At 43.0% G+C, this 24,858-nt stretch overlaps 1 protein-coding gene across 1 annotated transcript in view; it reads left to right on the top strand.

The window, feature by feature from the left end:
• JADE1 (jade family PHD finger 1) overlaps window positions 1–24,858 on the top strand; it is a 60,010-nt gene that overhangs the window by 5,724 nt on the left and 29,428 nt on the right. The window contains exons 2-3 of the mRNA XM_021681503.2: window positions 12,107–12,184; window positions 23,886–23,971. Coding sequence (XP_021537178.1) covers window positions 12,133–12,184; window positions 23,886–23,971 — 138 coding nt within the window. The 5' untranslated portion in view covers window positions 12,107–12,132. The remainder of the gene's footprint in view (window positions 1–12,106; window positions 12,185–23,885; window positions 23,972–24,858) is intronic.

The raw sequence follows: 24,858 nt of genomic DNA, 5'->3' as shown, positions 1-24,858 counted from the left end.
CTAGACTTTGAATGATTACTAAGGATGTCTTTCCTCACCTGAAAGCAACAAAAATATTTCCAGACATGGAATGGAAAGCTTAGTTGTTGGGGAATTTCCATTCGTATTAACTCTAGACCAATGGTATATGATGGGCACTTAACAAATGTTCAGGATCAAACTTGATACTCTAAAACCAGTCCAGTATTTACTTTTTGCTTTTGGTTCTCCAGGTAGAGTCAAAACATAATTAGGTGATTGAGGACAGTTGAAGTAAGTTCATTTTAAAAACCTTGGGTTCTTTTGGGCTTGTTTGTTGAAGGAATTAAACCACAGATTTTCTTTTTTTTAAAAGCACTCACAGTTGGCAGTGGTGTATATATATGTATATATAGTATTGATTGTTTGCACAGGAGGGTTTATTAATCTTCTGACAGCTTCTAAAACTGTTTCTTAGCGCTGATTTTAAGTGACGATTTCAGTGGTGAGAGTCCAAACTGAAGAATAAAATGAATTATTTTTTTTCTTTACTCCTTACTCCAGAGTAAGGCGCAAGAATTGGCAAGGGTAACAGGTTGCTGGAGTTGGAGCCGAGCTGCATGGTTTGCTTTTGTTTAACACAAGGTATACTAAACATGATTTAAGATTTTTTCTTGATTACTCATGGTCATCTTTACAGGCATCAGTTATTTCAGTGTTGAAATGTAATGATGTATTTAAGATGCGGAGGCTGAGTACTGGTGGCTTTTAACTTTTTTAAAGTCAAGGACACTTGAGATCTGAGACCTGTGAACCTCTCCCCAGCAAAATCTGTGGAACCTCTCCCCAGCAAAATCGAGTTTCACTGAAATTTGTGTCATTTTAGGGATTTGGGGGATACTTTTAAATGTATTGTTGGATTCCAGGTTAGTGTTTACATTCTGGTGATTTCTTTTTATGATTTCTCTTTGATACTTTTACATCACTGTTAACCATGTATGGTTAAATGCCTGTCTAGAACAGTTTTTTTTTTTTTTTTTTCTTACTGGTCATTGGCTTAAAAGTTTTTAAAATTTAGTGTACACTGGCTCCAAGTAGGAGTCTTCAGGGGTTTGAGAAAAATTCACAGGTTTCTAGATATGGCCTTTAATTTGCGTAGAGCATCCCCATCCCCCTTCTCCTCTTTGAGACTTAACCCGTTCTAGTTAAAAACTTCTTAAGGAATGCATGTGTCTGATCCTTAACTTTGTAAGCTTTAAGGCACTTGTGTGCCCAGGACCTGGTCATTGATTCACATTTCACTAAACATACATAATGTTGGTATATAAACATGCTATCAGTATGTTGATTTGTAGCAGAAATCAGTACACTCTTTGCCAGAGGGCCAGATAGTACATATTTTAGGCTTTGTGGGCCTGATGGTCTCATAAAACCGTTCTGCTTTTTAAGTGTGAAAGCAGTCAGTGGACAAAAGGTAAATGAATGAACATGGCTATGTTCCAATACAGCTTTATTTATGGATAGTGAAATTTTGTATCATGAGATGTTCTTTTGACACCCCCCCCCCCATTTAAATATGTGAAAACCATTTTTAGTTCTGGGGCTGGACAAAGATAAGCTGTGAAACTTTGATTTATAGTGAGACTCACCATTACCTGGTCACCAGATTATTCCTGTTGGGGCTAAGTTACCTTTCTGGTAGGAACCTAAAATAAGCTGAAATCAGAAGTTGCTTTGATAAATATGGAGGGAGTTTGCTAGTCTGAGGGCTGTGGTTCTTAACTCTTTGGTTCTTAGATCCCCTTTGAGGATAGAATTTATACCATGGACCCTTGTGTACTTGGGAAAGCACACTTAGGTAGTCACACCCTCCAAGGGGGCCAGCCCAAGAAGCTCCATGTAAGGGAATGTGCATTCTAGACTGGAGTTCCCTACAGAGGGAGATGAACTCTCTGTGAGGAGGATGCGTGTGTCCTACCAGTCAGATGCTAATGCCTGCTGCTTAGAGGACTCCTACCCCCTGTGATTCAGGTAGTGTTCACGAAACTACCAGCACACTTTTCTCCCAGCTCTACCTTTTGTATGCTCTACCAGGCAGAGTGGCATTTACAACGGTCTTCATACCGGCTTGCCAGGAATCCGTGTTTCGGTTTCTAAGTTAATGGACTGTTTTTCATTGATTATGTTTTAGTTGTCTCCTCCCTGATAATATATAGTATGTGGCCTTAATCTTCTAGATGGCATCTTCCTAATCACAGTAGGTGTCCAGGAGGGAAGAAGCCCGTGGTCTAGGCCCCTGGGAGGAGGTGGCTGGCACTAGAATGCCCACTCACGTTGGGAACTGATCTTTTGTTTGGAGACTGGCTTTGTTCTGGATCTGTGTGTCTTCGCTTATGCTGCTTAACCTCTCCAGAATTCAATGTGTTCATCTTTAAAATTAGGAAAAGTGGATTAAATTATCTCTGAAATGTTTTCTAGCGCTTCAGCCATTATTTTCTGGGCTTCTTTTGGGGAGATTTCCTGTAGACCCAGTCCATGGGGTGAGACTCTTTTCAGCCTTAAACTCAGAATACTTTTTCACACCTTGTTGCTGGGTTTTGAGACCATCTTTATGTGTCAGTGACCCTAATAACAAGAATTGTGCAATTGTGATAATGTCTGTTTTCATACGCAACTCAGATCACGTGTAAATGTGGTTTTTGTTAAGTGTGCTATCTAGGTCTTCGAATACACAACATTGGGAGTCTTTTTTTTTTTTTTTTAACAGTACTTTAAAAATTTTTGGTGACTTAACATTGTTAGTGGTAACTGATAGTTTCTGACAACCGGCTATAATCAAGGAACAAAGTTCCTCAAAACAGCTGCCTTTCAGTCTGTGCACAATGTCATTGTCATTAGCTGGTTGAGTCTGGTTTCTGCAGAAGCTGCTTTGTGTATCCGGTATAAGAACATCTGGTTTAAGCATTTAAAAATCTTTTAAAAATTACCCTGTAGACACTTTGCATTTATTGACTTATTCTTCCATGGGCAGAATAAAGGTTTGTAGACTCCTTTCCATCCTTACCCTTACCTTGGTTCATGCAGAAATATCTCCTGTTAACATTTGGTTTTTCTAAAGTGTTATCCTTCAGTGGACTTTGAGACTTTGACCCGGTGTGTGTGTGTGTGTGTGTGTGTGTGTGTGTTATATAAATTAGAATTTGGTTCAGAGACCCCAGGGCAGACTGGAAACAACTCCTGATTTCAGTAAATATTTTAGAAAAAAAAATTTTTAATTTTCCCTGATAAATTGTCAAAAAAAAAGTGTGTAAACAGGGTTAGGACATACGGGGTGAATAGGCTTTATCTCCTGAATTCTGACTGAGTGGCAGCACTGTGTTAAGAAGGATTCTGAAGTCATGTTTGGGCTTGTGGAAAAGGATGACCTAATTTATTAACCATGCCTGCTGTGGGTGGGGGAAATGGCTTATTTGGTAGCCATCTCTGGAATGTAGCTTTTTTTATTTTTATTTTTTTCTAAAATGGTAGTACTCTTCCAATGGCTAGGAAGTGGAAGGTTTATTTTATTTTATTTTTTTTTAAAGATTTTATTTATTTATTTGACAGAGAGAGACACAGCGAGAGAGGGAACACAAGCAGGGGGAGTGCGAGAGGGAGAAGCAGGCTCCCCGCAGAGCAGGGAGCCCGATGCGGGGCTCGATCCCAGGACCCTGGGATCATGACCTGAGCCGAAGGCAGATGACTAACGTCTGAGCCACCCAGGCGCCCCTGGAAGGTTTATTCTCTAAAGGTAGTTTAAACCCTAGTTTTCCTGTCTAGGTTAGTTTTTTCTGTTCTTATTGCATATATTTTTAGTGACCTGCTACTGGTAATGGTTGTTCTTATGTGTTGAAAACTTTCGCTTTTAAGTAAATAATGAGTGGGTGATAATAGCATTTTATGGTATTATCCTATTACCTTTTCCATTTTTTTCCTTCTGTACTATTCCATCAAACATTCTTTAGAAGGCAGACATAAGCCTTTGGTACCTCATCTTAGGAAGGGGGTGTGGTATACATAGTTTATTGATGGCTGCTTATTTTAGACTGATGCTTCACATGGGACTCAGAAGTTGTGCTCCCAGGGTCTTGTATATATGGTGAGGAGCAGGGAAGAAAGGTGTTGGATTTTAAATCTTTATTATTATTTAATCTTTACTATTACTATAAATATAGGACAGTATCATGGTTAAGCAATTGAAGTCATACAGAAGGTCAGAAAGAGAAGTAAAAGTTCTCATCCCATTCCATCTGAACACTTTGGTCACATTTCTCAGAAATAAGCAGCATTATTAATATCCTTTATATTCTTCCAGAAATTTTCCATGAATATGCAAGCAATTGGTGTGTGTATATATTCTCTTCCTTTGTCCTTTTTATATGTAAATGGACCTATATTTCAGGTTTTTTTTTTCCTCCCTTGCAGTTTGCTTTTATTTATTTATTTATTTATTTATTTATTTATTTATTTATTTGAGACAGAGAGAATGAGGGAGAGAGAGCACATGAAAGGGGGGAGGGTCAGAGGGAGAAGCAGGCTCCCTGCCGAGCAGGGAGCCCGATGTGGGACTCGATCCAGGGACTCCAGGATCATGACCTGAGCCGAAGGCAGTTGCCTAACCAACTGAGCCACCCAGGCGCCCCCTGCTTTTATTTCTTAATATGCCTTTGGCACTTTCCATATCTGAGCATATAGATTTTTTTGAAATATTTATTTATTTGAGAGAGAGAGAGAGAGAGAAAGAGTGACAGCATGAGTGGGGAGGAGAGGGAGAAGCAGGCTCCCCGGTGAGCGGGGAACCCAACATGCAGCTCAGTCCCGGGACCCTGGGATCATGACCTGAGCCTTCAGCGTCTGCCTAACACACTGAGCCACCCAGGCGCCCCCTGAGCGTATAGATCTAACAGAAGAGACTTCTGAGTAGATGGAAGTAGGGATAGAAGCTCAAGATTAGAGGCCGTGGTGACTGCCTTATTGTTTGGGTGTGAATTCCTTTAATCCCATGTCAAGGGAAGTTAAAACAAATTCTCAATACAAATGATTGGAATGTTTTGTCATAGCTGCTCTTCAGTTGCTAACTCTAATTGAGTCGGTGATTACAGAGACCTGTGAAGGGTTTGATTGTTTTTAGAGCTCATAAGCAGGGATTGGATTATTTATAAATTGGCAAATGGGAGCTGCTTGTGATTCATTTAGAACCACTCAAATTTGTAAATTCTTTAAAATCTTGAAAAATGTTTTTATTGACTTTTAAAGGCTGAGTTTACAAATAATTCATGAAGAATTTACAGTGAACTAATGTGGTATAGCATTCAGGCTTTATTAGTAATGTTTCTACGAGTAAATATTGTAGTCCTGATTATCTGGCCAGTTATAATCTGTTTTGGGAGAGGTGGTTATTTATTGCTAATATAAACTCTTTTCCACTGAATATTTTCAAGTGTGACATTTTCACAAAGGCTCTATAGTAGCTTGGGCAGCATTTTTAAAACAGATTTTGAAGTATGACATAAAGGACATTTTTTTTTTTAAGATTTTATTTATTTATTTGACAGAGAGACAGCTAGAGAGGGAACACAAGCAGGGGGAGTGGGAGAGGGAGAAGCAGGCTTCCCGCTGAGCAGGGAGCCCGATGGAGGGCTTGATCCCAGGACCCTGGAATCATGACCCGAGCCGAAGGCAGGCGCTTAACGACTGAGCCACCCAGGCGCCCCGACATAAAGGACATTTTTAAAAGTTCCCATTTTGGGGGGTCTGAAATATTTGGACAAGGTTAAAACTTTAACACTTAAGATCTAAGCAGTTTGTCAGTTACATCAAATATATGACTTTTTTTTTTTTTAACCAGGTATAACCCTTTGTTTAAAGTGAGGAATTGAGTTATAGTCACACTAGTATTTTTAGACTCTCAGTGAGCATATGAATTAGATAATGTTGCCAATTTGAAAACTTCTGAGCAATTAATGTTGTCTTTAAAAACAGGTAAGAAACCAGCTGGATTTTCACATTCATTTGGGGAATAGAAAATTACTATGAAGTATAGATCATTATTATATTTGGATACTTTGTTACATTGCGTATTGTGTATGCCACAGAAGATAAGAAGGTGACTTATTAAGAAAATATAAGTTTTTTTTATGGGGGGTATTCAATAACTTAGGAATCAAAGTATCTGTTACTTAATGTTTAAAAATAATATCCAAATTGTATGAACTTATCGAACAGAAAGGAAGTTGCTCATTATAAAATACTTTTTATGTAAAGATGAGTTGGTGTCTGAAAATATTCTCCTTTATATACATTTTTATGTTACACATTTTCTAAATAAATATAGTACATTTAGGTATTAGATTAACTTGGACAGAAAATGGAAGGACACCAGTAAATTTAAAGATAATATGACGGGGTTCCTGGGTGGTGTAGTTGGCTGAGTGTGTGACTCTTGGTTTCAGCTCAGGTGGTGATCTCGGTCTTGAGATCAAGCCCCACAGCGGCCTCTGTGCTCAATGGGAAGTCTGCTTGAGATTCTGTTTCCCTCTCCTGCTTGTGCTTTCTCTTTCTCTCTGAAATAAGTAAATAAATCTTTAAAAATAATATAACAGAAGTAACTGCAGTTAAAGGTTAGTTAGATATTAAAGTGAAAGCATCTCAAATTCTGTAAAGCCGAGTGAGCATAAGATACGCTTTGTGTATGAGAACTCATTCATCCAGTAGTTTATTTTAATACATAGCATTGCATTAGGTGGTAACAGAGAGAAGTAGTTAGACGTGTTTGAGTACCTTCTAGAACTTCTTTAGGGTGAAATAAATAAGAATGAAACATAATGGATAAAATAGATATTTTGAGGAAGAAACCTGACTTTCTACATATGAACCATAAGATAATTAAAATCACTAGGGTGTAATCCTTATAACTGTAGAGTTTATGGCCTGATAAATGGTCCTGTTATGCCACAGAGAGTGATTCTAGTAGCTGGACAGTTTGTTTTCCTCAAATAGGTCCCTCTTTCCCAGGAATAGTGTTAAGTAAACATCCTCAAATTCTGAATCATCTTACTCTTTTGTAAAATCCCTTCACTCCTTATCCTGGAGGTCATTTCTCATTCTTTCTTCCTCAGAATTACATACCAGTCATGCCTCCCTGGGACCACACCCAGGCCACTGAACTACACAGTTCATTCTTTGGTAAATTCCTGAGCCACCTTGGGGATGGATTCCTTCAGCTAATGGCTGCTCTTAACTTCCGGCATGCTGATGTTTTTTCCCCCAGTTTCAATCTGAGGAAAGTTACATTCCAAGGTTTGGAGGTACCTTGCTATCTCCTTTATGTATCCCGTGTCCCACTGGAATCCGTGAATGGCAATCCCGTAACTTTTATAGCAGTTATCACCGTGAAGCTACCTGTCTAGTTGTTTGCCTACTGTATCTTCCCTTGGGCCATTCCTTATCTTGTTCACCATATCTCAGGTATCCAACTCAATACAAATTTAATTGAATTAATATACTAGTTAATCCACTAGTTTTAACCTGTGTGAAGAGAAGATTGAAGGAAAGTGATTTGCATGTAATGTCCACAAGGATGGTCATATAAATAGTGCCTGCGCTTCCTGAGGAGGTGGTGCCCTGAGCAGCCACCACACGGGCCTGCTCGTCTTGGCACATCCCTCCATGCAGCAGAGGTGCCCAAGGATTGGCACTTGACGCATCCAGCCAGAGTCTTTGGCCAAGGACCTCCTCTTACTTGGCGTTTCCAGGCAATGTTCTTATTATAATCAGGCTTCCTAGGTAGTCTTCCTCTCTTTGGACATAGTCCCAAATGCCTGATCATTAGTATTTTTATCTGCCTAGTTGTTCTGCTTCTCATAGCAAATGGACACTCCAGGCTCCTGTAAATCGCATCACTTTGAGTCACTTTTGATGATACCAGGCAGAATGTCTGGGTGAGGACTGAACCCAGAGTTGTGGGTGTGTCTTACAACCTATGAGGTTATTTTGCTCAGGACCCTCTCCATGATGTCTTATTTTCATATTTAATTAAAGAGGATCTCTGTTCTGAAGAACTCTATAAATTTCTAGAGACACACATATATGGAACATTTATGTGATGATACAAAGCAAGAATTGATTATTAAAGAAAATAACACGTTAGAAAGCAGGGTGAAAAAGTTCTAAAAGAAGAAAGATGGAATGAGTGGTACAGAATGTAAGTGCTTTTTTTTTTTTTTATTTTTTTATTTATTCATGAGAGACAGAGAGAGAGAGAGAGGCAGAGGGAGAAGCAGGCTCCCAAGGAGCAGAGAGCCCGATGCGGGACTCGATCCCAGGACCTTGGGATCATGACCTGAGCTGAAGGCAGACGCTTAACCATCTGAGCCACCCAGGCGCCCGAATGTAAGTGTTTTTAATTGGAATGGTAGACCACGCTTAGTGGCTTTGCTCCGAGGTCCCAGGAAGAGGTGGGGCTGAGGGGTAGGGAGAAAAGGGCAAAGAAGCCACATTAGCAGAGGCTGAGAACAGAAAGAGGCCTGGCCCAGCAGAGGCAAGCCTAGCCGAGGGGCAGATGTTAGGAGAGTGCTTGGGTACAATTGCGAGGGGCCGGGTGGCAGAAAACATCTTGAGTTTCTGGCTGGACCCATTTGTAAGTGTGCAACAGAGGGAGAGATTTGTTTAGGGAATGACTTGATGTGGTCCCTATTAGAAAGGATTAATTTATTGTAATAATCAGAAGGGGTAAGAGATTGTAGGCTTGGAGAATGGAAGGGAGGTGCTTAAAGCTATCCAGATGTAGGTGTTTGAAGACAAATCTGTGAGACAAAGGGGAACTTGAAAGAGTCCTACATCTTGAATCAGTAAGGCTTGGCAATTGGATAAAAAGTAAAAAGGGATATATATAAGTAAAAAATTGAGCTAATAGTAAGATTCTGGATGTGAAGATGCTGTGCAGAGTAATATGGTAGGTTACATGTATGTTGTCAGATATTACAATGCTTTGCCCGAAATGTCGTGCTTCCACTTCTGGCTACCTCCCCTTATTCTTTAGGACTCTGCTCGGAATTTTTCCCTGACTCCATCAACCTCTGTTCCTACAGAGCCTTGTGTCTACCACTGTCAGTCACTAACCATTACTGAATCTCTGTTGACTTGTCTATCTCCTCAACCAGACCAGGAGTTCCATGAGGTCAGGAACAGTTCTTTTTCTCCAGCGCCTCCTAGTTTTTTTACTAATAGTTTACTAATAGGTTTTCACATGTTGGTGGGATGCATTATATGCTATTGTATCTTCTTGTGCTTTCTCTGGAGTGTTGTGAGTTGTAATTATTACTTATTCTAGTTTTGTCTAGATAATAATCAGCCATGCCCTAAAAGAGTCAGCAAAGGTGATGATGAGAAGGGCCCTCTGTTTTCTCACACTGGATTTTATTGGACAGATGTTTGAAGCATACAACCACTGTATTGTGTGTCTTAAAGATACTAACATGTATTTTGATTTCTTGATACAGCACATAACCCCAGGTGAGATAAATCAGCCTGGTGTCAAGGTTTAAGTACATTAGAGCAACAGAGGAGGAAATTCTGCAGTGCACTAACCCCCATTATTGAGCCAGGTTCCCTGAAGAAGTACAATATAGCATTCTCAATCCTCATTTCTCAACATCTTTCAGGGTGGGTGAAAATGGGATTCATTAGGAGGATATGCTGTTTTTATTCTTTTTACTTGCATAATTTTGCTTGAGAGTGTTTATGTGTGTTTAGGAGCATCATTCTATTTTGGCCAGTGCTTGCATTTTTCATTTAGTGACTGTTGAAGTGGGTGTTTTCTCTGGGAGTTGTGTTTGAAGGCTAGGAGGAAGACTTTTTGATTGAAAAAGATGCTAAGTTCTTCAAGCTCTTCCCTTTAGATAAATTTAAGTTGTCTGAATTAATGGAGATGTGATCAGCACTGGTTTTCTTGTTTCTAGCTTGGGGAGTGTTTCCTGGGCTTTCTCAGCCTCTTTCTCCCTCAGTTCTCACGCCTGTTCCTGAGGTGGGAGCTGCATCCCTCTTGTGTCACATCACAGCCTTACAGTTTTAAGGAACTCCTCTTTAGGTAGTTCACCCTTCCTGCCTTCCTGCCTTCCTGCCTGCCTTCCTGCCTTCCTGCCTTCCTGCCTTCCTGCCTTCCTGCCTTCCTTCCTGCCTTCCTGCCTTCCTGCCTTCCTGCCTTCCTGCCTTCCTACCTTCCTACCGTCCGTCCGTCCAGCTGTTTGGTGTAAAGAGGCTTTGGGGAACTGAAGCTGTTAGGAACGAGTGGCCTTTTGCTTTTCCCTCTTCCCCTTGTGCCCCCTGTTGGAAGGGAAACAGGGCTGCCCTCCCTGGGGGGTTGGAGGAGTGTTTAGCTGTCAGTAGTTGGTGTTTTGGGCATGTGGTGACGGGCAGGGAAGACAGTCCTTCCAAGTGGGGAGTTGGCCACAGGTGTTGGTGTGGAAGCTTCTGATTGGAATGGGTCTGCCCCAGGCCAAGTTATAGATTGCTGGGTGTTAGTTAGTTAGTTATGGGTGAATGGGGCTCTGCAGAAAAGGGGTGGGTGGGTTCTAGGACTGACCCTGCCCCACAGTATGAAACCTTAGCACACAAGATAGCCCATGACCTGTCTGGGCTGCCACTTGGTAAATTCTTTCATTAATGGTTTTTGAAGAATCAGTTGGTGAACAGAAACCCACGAACCTTAACTGGTGTCTCAGGAAGAAAATACAAAGTGTTGGAATCGTAGATTAGGGGCCTGAACATTTGAGTCAATCATATAGGTCTCTTTTGTAGGTGGGAACAGACTGCACTGTATGATGGGTTTTCTGCTTTTTTTTGGTCTGCTCTTTAATAAGTCCATTTAGAGTGGAGCTTTGGGTTTCTAGTTTCTATCTTATTCTAACACAGTGGTTCTCCACATTTTGATCCACACCATTCCTGTGCTCCAGGCTGTGAGAAACACACCACATTCTAATGCTCTGATTCCCAATGAGGAGGAGCTTGGGATGTACTTTTCTTGAGGGGCTGGGTGGGTACTTCTGACTTGAAAAGCCCTCCTCTCTCATCGGGAATCATTGTAAGATCAGTAAGATCAAGTTCCTAAAAATGTCAAGGGGATCAGTAATTTCAGTTTGGAAAAGCTTTTTGGATTTCTTTAGAGAGCTCCCTGTGTGAATATGACCGGGGAACCCATCTTTATAAGTTAGTTCATTGACTGGCTTTTAATCCCTTGCACTGTCCTCCTTCCTAAGTAGAGTCTTTCTCTTACTTGGTGATGCTGGAGGCCTCTTGTCACCTGGAAGGAGTCAGCAAGGTGGGCCAGGTGTCTGGCTAGGGTAGGTTGGACCAGGCTGTAAGGCACTGGGTGAGGTTCAGTGAAATTGGATTTGGAATTTGAAGCTCCCCCCACACAGTGTGACCTTGGGCAAGGTGCTGCTTAAACTTTTTTTGGCTTCAGTTTCCTCAGGAGTAAAGGGGAGGGGGCTGGATCAGATACTATGTCTGGTCCCTTCCTGTTGGAGCTGTGAATGCCGAGGGGTTGGAGATGGCTGGAGGAGATATTTGCTTTCCTAATACCCCATTTATTTTGTTCTAGAACTCCATCCAGGTTATTTGGCTTTTAGGATTATTTTAGCGAAATTTGCCTGAGAAGCATAATCATGCCCAGTGCAGTGTAAATATTCACACATTCAGGCACAGCCTCATCCCCATCCCCCATATACATGCGTAAAATATGAATCTGTCTGTAGTGAGAGGCACTGTTCTCACTGCCGCGGGTTTTTTCTGCAATGCTTGTCGCCAGTCAGCTAAAAAGACTCCTGGAGTAGTTGTAGTGATAATGTCCCTGGAACTAGAGAGAAACCTGGCACCTTTGGGAGACGTACTGATATGTGACTTCTCCCCTCCCCCCCCCCCCCTTGGACCTGTTCTGTTAATGATTGCTCCTAATTATGTATCTTTGGTCTTTTTACTGTTTACAATTCAAATGCTACTTAAAGCCGATTGTTTGCTTTTGTGTGCTGTAAATCCTGGGCTGCCATCTGAAGCGCAACTTGATGATTGTGTATTATCATCTTGGGTTAAGTGCTGTCTCACTGCTTTGCAGGCTGCCTGTTGTTTCCCCGGGAGATCATGAAACGAGGTCGCCTTCCCAGCAGCAGTGAGGATTCTGACGACAATGGCAGTAAGTCCTGCTTTGTTGTTCTTGGAGCCTGCCCGGGTTTGGGTCAGTGTAAAAACACGTTTTTTTTAATGTAATGCTTTAAATAGCTGAGGCCCTTGGCATATCAGGCAGGTCAGAGAAAGCCAAGGCCCGGAGAATCACATCTGAGTGTGATACTGCAGGTCTGTGTAACCAAGTCTTTCTGGAAAGGTTGACTGCAGGCGGGCATTCCTCAGGCTTCCTGTTTGTTATCCAAGGATGAATAATCCAGTTCCAAGAGTCACTGGTGTGTCTGTTTTTTCTAAACATCATTTATGGCACTTAGAGTTGCTATTTATGAAGAGGGAACTTAATTGAAGCCAGTTAATTATCAACTAGTCCCAACCTGATACAGGGGGGATTGAAAACTGCCTAGTATGATGTGAGAATATTAAGTATAGGTTTTTAGTAAGTCGAGAGTCCATGCTCTTCACTTGATTCGTAACGTGACTGTATTTAATACTACTACTGTCTGCATCTCTGCTCTCTGGCATCCTCATATTTTCACAGTGCAGCTGAGAACTAGAAGTTAGTTGGCTTCCAGGCAGTCAAAATAAATGTCATACAGCTTCTGTGTATTGAGAAGCTAACATACTACTCGAAGAGCTCCTCTCAGATAACAAGGAAATTTTGTACCTAGCACAGTGCCTGAGCTCCGGCCTGTTAGCTTATGTTTTAGGTTACAGATTAAACTTGGGAAACCTGCTTGCTCTGCTGCATGATGGGAAAGGTATTAGGCCTCCTTTCAAGGAACTCTGTCTTAGACATATGTAAAATCCAGCTCTGACGGAAAGTCCTTAGGGGAGTAATAGAGATGTCTTTTTGAGGCCTGGTGGAGATGCATATATGTAGACATGCAGATTCAGAGGACAGGAGGGCCAGGGAAACACAGGATTGAAATTTGGGCTGGTCCTGAAGGGTGAAATAGTTTTTAGGCAAACAGGATTGTTTTCAGTTTTCTGGTCTTGAAGCCGTCGGCAGACTAAAAGCTGTAAATTAGACAGCAAGGCTTTGCTGCTAAAGGTGGGCCGCACTGACAGCCATGAGAAGCCTAGGGGGAGGGACCCTGAGAAGCAGAAGAACTCAAACACGGCATTCTGTAGGGGAGCTTTGGGGGACAGGCGTGGGGTAGTGGGATGTAGATTTGGTGGCTGTAGGAGGGGTGTTGGGTGTTCGGGGTACATGTGATGGTAAGCTGTGACAAGATCGCTAAGGGCAGGTCTTGAGGAGCTAAGGGCTTGGGACTTTGGAGGCAGACAGTGGGAGCTGCTGATGTTTGGCACAGGGCAAGAGTTAACTGGGTGAGGGAAGGAGAGACATGGGAGAGCAGGGCTTCCCTTGTATTCCCTTGTACAGACCCTCGACACCAGGGAAAGGTGTCGAGGGTCTGTGCCCGGGCACAGGCAGTTAAAACCACTTGGGAGAGCCCTTGGCGGGGAGCCTTCTGAACTTCTTACCGCTTATCTGTATGCAGCCCTCACTACCTGTTTTTTTCCTCTGATATTTACTTAGGCTTTTTACTCCTTGAGGCAAAAACATGCTGAGATATTTCTTTTCTGCCCCCCTGTGGTGCCTATCAAAGTGTCCTCAGGAGTCATAAGTACTCTATAAATGCTTGCTGTTTGCTCAAATACACAATTTTGTCCTACAGCATTTTTTAAAAAGTCTTGGTTTTTAGGTTCAGAATTAATCAGAAGGTTTCATGAATTACTTTCACATACTAATAATGCTTAATACAAAACTTAGAGTCCTATTTTAATGTATTTTTGGCATTAAGCAACAGATTTATGCTCACTCTGTTTGCTCTTGTTGCTGCTTCATTTCTTCCCTGAGAGAGTTGGGTTAGAAAAGGTTCTCGGGGAGGCACCTGGCTGGTTCAGTCGGTAGAGCCTGTGACTTTCAGTCTTGGGGTTTGTGAGTTCGAGCCCCACATTGGGTACAGAGGTTACTTAAAATCTTTAAAGAAAAGAGAAGGTTCTCCTGGAACGTTCTCTCAGAGCCCTCCCCTTTCTGGTCTAGAGCTGCCCAATAGGATGGAAATGTTCTAATCTGCTCTAATTGAGGAACTCCGGGTTTTAAGATTTTGTTTAGTTTTAATTAATTAAAATAAATTAAAAGAAGTTGCATGTGGCTAGTGATGACCATGTTGAACAGTGCAGTTCTGGACCATGGCCCAGTCTACTCCTCCTCAGCTGCCCAGAGGCTCCTAATAGCCCCAGAGGCCCTTGTATTGGTCTTTTTGGGCCGCCCTCACAAATACCACAGACTGGGTGGCTTAAACAGCAGGTGATTATTTTCTCACAGTTCTGGAAGTCTCAGATCAAGGTGTCAGCAAGTCTGGTGTCTTCTGAGGCCTCTCTCCTTGGCTTGCCTTCGTAGTGTGTCCTCACATGGTCTTCTGAGCATATGCATCCTTGGCGTCTCTGTGTCTGTCCTCTTAAGGACATCAGTGAGATAGGATCAGGGTCAACCCTAATGAACTCATTTTAACTTAATCACCCCTTTAAAGGCTTTTATCCAAATGTAGTCACATTTTGAGGTACTGGGGATAGCCTTCAACGTATGAATTTCCTGGCGTGCCTCGGTGGCTCAGTTGTTAAGCGTCTGCCTTCGGCTCAGGTCATGATCCCAGGGTCCTGGGATCGAGCCCCGTATCGGACTCCCTGCTCTCTGCTCAGCGGGAAGCCTGCTTCTCCCTCTCCCACCCGCCCCTGCTGTGTTCCCTCTGTCACTGTTTCTCCCTGTCAAAAAAAAAAAAAATATATATATATATATATATACACACACACACACACACACACATGAATTTCTGGGGGACACAGTTAAGCATGTAACAGCTCTAGAAGACCAGGTGTTTCATCTAAATGGGAATTTGCACCCAGAACTCTTGTTAGAAAGGAAGGAGGAAGAGAGTGCCCAGAGTTCACCAAAATTAGTTCACTAATGGGGTGACAGCCATTTCCTTCTTCCTTTTAATACATTCCTATCTGTGCTGGCCTCCCTAAAGAAGGTGGAGGCAGAGCATTAAGGAGCATTAATATTTATAGAGTGCTGGAGGGTTAAACTACGTAGACCACAAAGCGGGGTTCTGTCCTCCTCTAGGCTAGATGTGGAAATCATGATAGCTCTACTAGAAGGTAGGCGGGCCATCCTTTGGTCATACAGTTGGTTCAGTATAAAGCATATGTTGATGCTTTAGGACTGTACTGTCTGGGCTTAATGAGTTGCTGGTTACGGTAGACGATGATAGTAGTAAACAAACAGCTCTCATGAAGAACCTTGGAATGCCAAAGCTTGTAACAGTCCGTACCTATCCATGCCATGGAATACCCTTTCCAATCCTCTCTGAGGGCAGTTGCTTCACTGCATAGGCCTTTGGCACCAGCCAGCTTATTTGTGTTGGAGCCTGTCGTCTTGTGTCAGCCCATGGTGCTGTGAATGGGGTGCTTTCTGCCCTTGCGTTTGGGTCCACGGAACTGGGCCCGCCCTCAGGAGGGTCTGGGCCCTTGGAAAGCCCTGATTGCAAGAAGGCTAGGTCTCTGCAGTGGCCACTGCCCAGACTCTCCAGCCTCCAGCCCTGACCGAATTTTGGCAGCAGTTGCCAGTCTGATGCAAAACTTGTCCAAGTGGAGGAGAGGCTGCCGCAGACGTCAGCGTGGGGCCACGACACCGGCCGCAGCCATGGCAGGGCCCTGCTGGCCTCTGGGCTGGAGTCCTTCGCTTTGTTTGCTGGCCGGATCCAGGGGAATACCGGTGTGGTATTTACAGTTGGGGATGGATGGGCATTTTCTGTGCCAGTGCGAGCCCTCATCCAGCTGCAGTTGGAGCTGTGGAAGCCTTTCTGCAGGTGCCCTTTGGAGGGCTGGCCCTACTGTTGGATGAAGTAGCGTTGGGGTGTTTGCCGGCTGTGTCTGTAATTGCTGGGCTCCTGGGACTGGGTGGCCCTCGCCAGTCTCTGACGTTACATACTGTGCCAGGGTGTGGCCCAGGGAAACAAGCCCTTCATTTCCTGCTTCCCAGCCCAGGATGCTCTGTCCTTAGGAGTTTTGGCAAATGTGGGAATGGGATCCACCAGCTATTGTTGGTATTTCCAAAACCTGAAGGAGATTGCATTTTTACCTTCAATAAAGCTGCAGAGGCTAATTAAAGCATTGAGTGTCCTTTCTTTTGGCAGGAGTTATGGATTGTTATCTCAGGCCAATTAACAGCTCTGACCACCATCATTTTTTTTTTTTTCCCTGTAAAAGTAAGATAAGAATTAAATATTACTCAATGAATACTGTCCATTTGGCACATTTTTTTTTTTTTCCAAAATATGGGATCTTTGGCTAGGATAAGGGAGCCAAATGTAAATGATGTTTTCGGTTTTTTTGGTTGTTTTTAAATGTGCCTCTCAAAGACCCAGAGGGAAATTAAATTTTTACAAATAACGAGAGAAGTGTGCTGGTACTTTAAAGTTTTTCCTGAAGTTGTGAAGCAGGGCTTGCTTTTCCCGTTGAATTTCCTAACTGTCATGGCTGTGTTGACTTCCCTGTGGGAAGGCCTGGACTGTTGCTGGGGGTCTGGAACCAGGTACCTTGGGGATCCTCCTTGGTCGCCTGCTTTCCACACCTGTACTGGCCCCGAAACATTTCTCGCCTTCTCCAGTTACCAGCTGAGCTCTGCTCCATCACCCGTGATGATGAATGCGCAGAAAAGAGTGCTGAGCAAAATTCAAACCTACTGATTCTGCATTTAGTAATTCAGGTTGATGAGGGGTAAACATAAAGTTATAGGAGGACTTCTGTTTTTCTGGGCGCTCTCCAGCTTACAGATAAACAATGAAGAGGGACCAGAATTTTAGTGGATGAGACATACTTTCTGCCTTATACCTCTTTATGTCTCATTGCATTTGTATTTTTTTAAATTAATATTTATACATTTGAGGCACAGAGATAGAGAGCAAGAGCAGGGGGAGAGGCAGGCCCCCCGCTGAGCCAGGAGCCCGACGTGTGGGGCTCGATCCCAGGAGCCCGGGATCATGACTTGAGCCAAAGGCAGATGCCCAACCATCTGAGCCACCCAGGCGCCCCATGTCTCATTGCATTTAGTGAGTTTCCTTACATAATTTTTGAATAACTTGCCTTCATTTTCTTAATTCGATTGGCTGTTCTTGGTTACCTTCATGCAAGCCTTTGGTGGTTTCTCTCTTGCATAAAAGTTAACTCTGCTTCCACTTCCATTCATATTTGACTATACTTTTAATTTGTTCTTTTCCCCCATCAGTTGCATCTTGTGACACTAAGGGATTGTGTAGGCATTCTTGAAATGTAGGGATTTTTGGTTCAAATATTGCAGAATGTGTACTGAACCCAAGTCTCCTCAAGACACACAGAGATGGCTCTGCCCCTTTTCAAACCCGACTTGTGGCTTGTCTTTGAGAGGCAGAGCAAGCATCCTCTTGGGCTAGAGGAGCATTTAGCACAAAACTAGTCCATGGGCCGGTCTTCGGTAGCCATTGGACTTGGACGTTGGCAGGAGCACTGGGTAACTGTGAAGCACGTGTGTGTCCGTTGGTTAAAGGCCCAAGTATATTTATGGTGAAACATTCCTGAGCCAGTTTTTTGAATATATGCATGACGCTTTTGTATTGTGGAATGTGGAAGTGAGTTGGACGGTGGAGCTAAGCTATGCTGGGATGGAGGAGCTGTGGGAGGTGTAGGGTCAGCCCCTGCTAGAAAGAGCAATTATGTGAGAGTCTTGTCTTCTATCACGCAATCAAAGCAAATAGTTAATAATAACCACATTAAATTTACTTACTTTCTGGTGGAAATTTCCACAGCAGCGCTTTATTTGCACAGGGTTGTCCCTAGCTTTGAAGTAATGCATAGGGGTGTGTCTTGGGTCTGCACTTTGGTGACATCAGTTGAACTACTGGACTCGATACTCATTGGTCCTACGTGCCTTACTTTGTTAAGTTGGTTTAACACTCCTGAAGACACCAGCCTGTTACTTAGAATCTAGAAGCAAAGCAGTGTTGGAGACATAGGAGATTCGGTATTTGGGAGGTGGTGAGGTTCTCTCATAGTTTGCATTTTGTGGTGGTGTGGACACCCAGACCACCACTCATTCCAATTTCTGAACCTCGCATGCGCTCCGCAACCTGGCTTATCACACATAAGTTACCAGTGGAGTGTGTGCTGTGGGTATTAGATTTACTCTTGAGTTTTTTCCTTATTTTAGATCTAGGGCAAGAAGCATGGCTATTTTTAATTTCAAAGGAGAGTGTTCGAGATACTTGACTAGAAGGACCCGAAAACAGGGTTGAGTGCTCTGCATGTACTGGGTCCATGCTCATGATACTGTGATCTATGAGCCTTTTATAACTTTTATTGTTACCCCCACAGAGTTCTGTTTCAGTGGGAGTTTGGGGATATTAGAACAGGATATTTTCTCTATTCATTCTTTCCAGTGTTTAAAGAGAGAATTGTTCTTAAATGGTATACATGTCCAGAATTTTTAAAGTCACTTAAACTTGTCACTAGAGTGGACTTAACTTTAGGTAATCCTCTCTTGTGTATGGGCAATTAAGTAATTTTAGACATCGTTGCCAAAACTTTAGAGTTCCCAACTCCTCCTGAAAGCAACAAGAAAATAAAAAAGAATTTTACTTGCTATAGTCTTAGTTTAGTGTGCCATTAAATGTTAACGTTCTGAAAACAAAAACAAAATACAGCAGCAACCAAGTGTGATCTTAGCCTGTGTGAAGTAAAGTGGAGCATTATCTGGTTTTTAAGAACTTACAGGTGGCTATAGTGTAAATCACTGTCTCCTAGTCCTTGTGGTATTTGAAATACTCTCAATTCTGGTTACATTGTTTGTTTTCACCCAACATACTTCAAGAAAAGTTCTGTAGGGGTGCCTGGGTGGCTCGTTCGTTAAGCATCTGCCTTCGGCTCAGGTCATGATCCAAGGGTCCTGGGATTGAGCCCCACATCGGGCTCCCCGCTGAGCGGGGAGCCTGCTTCTCCCTCTCCCACTCCTCCTGCTTGTGTTCCCTCTCCCTGTCAAATAAATAAATAAAATTAAAAAAAAAAATTCTGTAACATAACTTTTTTTTTTAGTTAAAAGGGGATGCAAATTATTTTGCTTGAGTAATATTCTGGGAGCTTCTTGACCACTTGGGAGGTTCCCTGGAGAGAGAGCATGGCTGTAGAGAGAACTGGTATAATACTGTAAAGACTTGAGTCTCTGGCCTGTAGGCTTTCTGTGAATGTTTCTGTAGATTTTGGTGCATTCCTTTCAAGAGGCAGTGGCCCCAGCAAGTTGTCTTTAAATGCATTCTTGCTTTATTTTCCATGACCTCGTTTTCCTAGAACTCAAATATCTTTTTTTTTTTTTTTAAACCTATCTTCTAGAGGCGCCTGGGTAGTTCAGTTGGTTGAGCTGAGCATCTGACTCTTGATCTTGGCTCAGGTCATGATCTCAGGGTTGATATCGATCCCCGTGTCAGGGTCCTCGCTCAGTGGGGAGTCTGCTTGAGACTCTCTCCACTCCCCCTACCCTGCGCTCGCTTGAGTTGTCTTTCCCTTTCTAAAATAAATAGTCGATCTTTAAAAACAAAACCAAACCTATCTTCTAATAAGTAAAATGGGTATGTTCTTGGTGCCTGCCACCTTCAGTTCTTGAATTACACTGGTGGTGATTCTTGTTGAGCATGACTGTTCTCAACAACACTATATTTTTTTCCACTTAATTTTTTTTGAGACTCTGCTGTGTGCACAACACCAACTTAGGTATACTGTATGTTGTAGTCACCTGTGTCTTGTGCCTGATGGCTCTTGACAGTGCTTAAAAGCAAGTAAACCAGAAAAGAGATCATCAGCAACAAATACCTGCTGTTGGACATGGCAGGGTCCTCTAGTTCTCTGTCCAGATTCTCACCTTGTTCAGCAGCAAAATCTAGGTTTTATGCAAATTACCTGTGTGAAGTAAAGTGGAGCATTATCTTTTCCTTTACTGTTCATGCATGATAGAAAATCATCACTTATTTTCTGCATGCATTTAAAGTATGCACTTTGATACATTTTGAAATGTTTATACCCATGGAATCATAACACTCAGGGTAATCCTCCTCTCTCTCTTTTTCCTAGTCAACCTCTGATCTACTTTGTCACTATAGATTGATTAGTTTATATCTTCCAGAGTTTTGTGTAAATGGAATAATGCAATATGTACTCTTTGGCTTCTTTCATTCAACGTAATGATTCCAACATTATGTTGTGTGTATCAGTAACTTTTTTTTTATTGCTGGGTAGTACTCCATTGTATGGATATACCATAATTTGGGTAGTAAATTGTATGGATACCACTGTATGTTTACTCATTCAGTTTGTTTGTGGCTATTTGGGTGATTACTGGCTTTTGGCTTTAATGAACATTCCTTTGGTCAGTGATAATTTAAATCTTGCCTTTTCCCCAGTCTTTCCCTTTCTGCAAAGTGAGCTTAATAGATTCCTTTTTCTCTTCTTCCTTTTGCATTAGTTAAACTAGAAGGAAGAGAAACAGACTATTTCTGGGTGGGCCAGCATTTCCCTTGGATAAACTTACCATATACCACCTTTGTAGCATCTTTGGATACCTGGCTTTCAAAGCAGATGTGGCACAGACCCCATTTTCAAGAATATAAAAGCAGCCTTTGGGAAAGTTTCTAAGTGATTGCCATTACTTGGGTTGTGTTCTTGGCCAGCAAAGCTGTGCACTTCTTGGGAACCTTGGAAACTACCTGGGAGGGACTCTGACAGATCCCTAAGAAGAGGCAAGAGTGTCAAAAAAAACCAAGAGTGGGCAAATTTGGGGGCACCTGCCTGGCTCAATCAGAAGAGCATGTGACTCTCGGGCTCCTGGGTGGCTCAGGGTCCTGGGATTGAGCCCCAAGTCACAGCAGCGCCCCCCCGACCCCTGTTTGTGTGCTCTCCCTCGATCTCAAATAAATGAATAAAATCTTTAAAAAAAGAGGGAACATGCAACTCTTGATTTCGGCGTCGTGAGTTTGAGCCCACGTTGGGTGGAGAGATCACTTAAATAAAACTTCATACAAAATGAGCAAATTTGTTGTTTCTGCTTTAACTCTGAAACTATTTGACTATAAAGACTCACCCTGGGGCGCCTGGGTGGCTCAGTCGGTTAAGTGTCTGCCTTCAGCTCTGGTCATGATCCCAGGGTCCTGGGATCCAGCCCCACATCAGGCTCCCTGCTCAGCGGGGAGTCTGCTTCTCCCTCTGCTGTTCTCCCTCACTCTCTTTCCCTCTCAAATAAATAAATAAAATCTTAGAAAAACTCACCTCCCCTCACTCTGTTTGTTTTCAAAGTATAGCAATGGAATGATTCTTCTAAAATTTCTGGTTTTCTTATATTTATAACCCTTTTCATAGTAATTCAAAGGAAAGGGGCCATACCTTTTTCCCCTGTTTCTTTTTTCCCCTCCATGAACATTTGAGCATCCTTCTAGAGTTGTCTATTCTCTCTCAGCCTGTGGGTTGGCCGGATGAGGGCCTGTAGGACCAGAGGAGAAAAGAGGCCAGTCTTCCTCTCCAGGTTCCTGCCTTGGCTTCTGTCTTTCCTTTTTCCACTGGGGACCAGATTGAGGACTTCTGCAAGTTGGGTTTGCATCCCTGTGTGCCCAGAATATTTCTTTCAATGTGGGAGTGAAACATTCTTATTCATTGGAGTCTAAAGAGACATACTTACTCTTTAAGGAAGAATTTTCTAAAATATTTACTGAACAGTACAGTAGGGCCACCTGTAGGAAATCTGATTCTGCTAACCTAACAGCAGTCAGTTGACCCAGTAACAGCCTTCAGAACTGGCGATCAAGGGTACTACCCACATCCTCCCTGTCAGAGAGGAGCTTGGAAATCTCCTTTAGTCTTGGTCATTGCAAATCTGATGATAGGCTTATGTGCAGAATCTATTTCTTAATGTCTCCAAGGTTTTAAGGGTGCTTTGATTCTGTGTCCCTTGTCTCTGGAATCCGCAGAGATAAAAGCTTCCTGTTTGAGTGGCAAATGATTTTACTGGTAGAATGGCAGTTCCCTCAGGTTTGGGCTTTTCTTTTGCGGAGGTTTGTTAATTTCTGGGAAACAGTACAGTATGTGTTCAGGGTAGAGGTGAGTGATTAGGAAGTTGAACACCCACTGGGGGCAGTTGTGAGGGCTGTTTCAGTTGTCTGGTGGTGGTATGGTACCCACAAACAGGAGGCCACTGCGGTTGACCAATAAAACAAACGACACGAGGCAGATGTGGAGGTGGGGAGAAAGGAGGCTCGGATCTGAGGTATTGTTAGTTGCATTGAATATAACTTGGCCAATGATTGGATGTATCCTGAGTGAGGAGAGTTTAGGATGACTCTTAGATTTCTGAATTCTAGTAGAAATGGTAGTGGTATTCATCAAAGTAGAAATAGAAGAGGAATAACAGGTTTGGGTAACTGTTGAGTCCAGTTTTTATCATGCTGAGTTGATTGACCTAAGGAACCCTGAGCTTAATGTCTTACCTGAAGGTGAACGTGGACCTGGAGCTTGGCTGGCAGGTGAGTGTGGGAATGCAAGTCTGACAGTCTCCTGGGCACATTGGGAAGACTGAGGGCAGGGATGGGCGCTCCCTGGGGAGAGCACTTGGAGCAAGAAGGAGAAACACTAATGTGTGCAAGATTCATAGAAGGCTGAAGGACCACCGAGGAGACACCAGGAAAGAGAATTGCCACCCGAGCTGGAGGGAGCATCTCAAGCAGGATGGAGTTGGTGTTGCAAAGAGGTCTTAGGCCTGAGAGGAGCTTAGACATGGTGATAGTTAGGAGACATGGGTACCCTGGTAGGGCTTCCAGATTCTGTGGCCTGGTGGGGGAGAGGCTGGATAATAGAGCGTTAGTTGTGGAAGAAAGGCACAGAAAAGAGCCAGTTGGCATTTTTTTTGGGAAAGGGGAGTAGGCAATTTTAAAAGTTATTTGGCTGTAGCACTTAATCTAGTGTAGTCTGAGCTTCCCCGTTCCAGGGCATGCTAAGTTCTTAAGTTTTGTGGTGTCAAAACTTTTTTTTTGTTTGTTTGTTTTAGGGGTGGCATTATGATTTAACATAATCTAGCATTTAGAAAGTTTACTGAGAACTCAGTCAAATGTTTTTCAAATTGTATTTACCAATGTGAGAGACTTTGAACCTCTTAAGAAGTACAGGCTTCATATGCATGATGCTCTTAAAAGGCCTCCCCCTCCTGTGTGCTGTACCGGGCTACACAGCGAGCCACCAGAGTGATCTTGTTAGGCCTGCTCTGGAAAGTGAGTGGTTTAAGTAAGTACTGGGAGTGGAGGAGCTTGTGGCTTATGTCTTGGGGAGGTGCTGAGATGAGCCTTGCTGAATTTGGTTAAAAAAGCCCCTGTGGGGGCGCCTGGGTGGCTGGCTCAGTTGGTTAAGTGTCTGCCTTCAGCTCAGGTTGTGATCCTGGGACCCTGGGATCAAGCCTGGGGCTCCCTGCTCAGCAGGGAGTCTGCTCCCCGCCCCCCCGCTCCTGCTGGTGAGTGCTCACGCTCTCTCTCTCTCTCTCTCTCAAATAAAATCTTGGGAAAAAAAAAAAAAACAAAACCCAAACCCTGTGAACACACAGTGATTCGTGTACTTTAAATTGTTCCTCTTTGGATATTTGTCTTTAGGCCTCTCAACTACTTGGTCACAGAATTCCCGATCCCAGCACAGGAGAGGTTCGTGCTCCAGACATGAAGATCGAAAACCTTCAGAGGTATTTCCTGAATGATGGTGTGACTGTGCATGTCCTACCGTGTGCATGAGTACATATGATTGGCACACACCTGGTTGATTGATATTGATGTCTCTGCAATCATGGGCAAGTTATCTAACTTCTTTGTGCCTCAGTTTCCAAATTTGTAAGATGGGGATGACTCAGATGTTTGCCTCATAGGATTCTTGTGAGGATTAAGTGGGTTAATACACAGACGTTAATACATACTAAGCACTTAAAAGAGTGCTCAGTAGTAAATGTTAGCTATTATTATTAATTATATTCTTTTTTTCCTTTTCTGTTTCATCTTCGCTGGCTCCCAACAACTTTTCCTCTGGCCAGGAGATCAGCGGGTTCGGCTGCTGCCAGTCACTGCCAGCCTCAAGTTAGTTTTGGCCATGAATTTGTGGCTTATTTGGCAACAACCCATTGTAATTCTGGGAGTTTTGTTTTGGCAATTACGTTTAAGGCTTTTTTCCCCTTCTTTTTCGATTTGTTTCTCTTCTGTTTCCCTGCTCCCCCACATTTTGTTACCTACCTACCTACCTATTATCTATTGTCTCTTTATTTAAAATTGCTTTTAGGTGCATTTCTCTGCTGGCCTTTGTTGATTAGGGCCCTCTGCCAGTCCTGAGATAGGTTTTCTTTGACAACCTTTGCCAGGCTCTGAGGATTTAGATGATTGCAGAAAGGGCATTTTAGTTCTATTACAGTTTTCAGGTGGGCAGGTTGCGGGGCAGAGAGCCTTTGGCTCAGCCCCTTGTTTTGTGCTGCCTCTTGAATGGGATGGCTTCAAAGAGCACCTCGTCCTGTAGCTGCAGGGCGGAGGCCTGGGTCCCACCAGGTACTCCTTCTCCTGTGCCTGTAATGGGAGTGCTGGGGGTCGC

Source organism: Neomonachus schauinslandi, chromosome 2 (genome assembly GCF_002201575.2).
Source record: "Neomonachus schauinslandi chromosome 2, ASM220157v2, whole genome shotgun sequence".
Lineage (NCBI taxonomy): Eukaryota > Metazoa > Chordata > Mammalia > Carnivora > Phocidae > Neomonachus > Neomonachus schauinslandi.
This window is presented reverse-complemented; position numbering and strand designations above follow the sequence as displayed.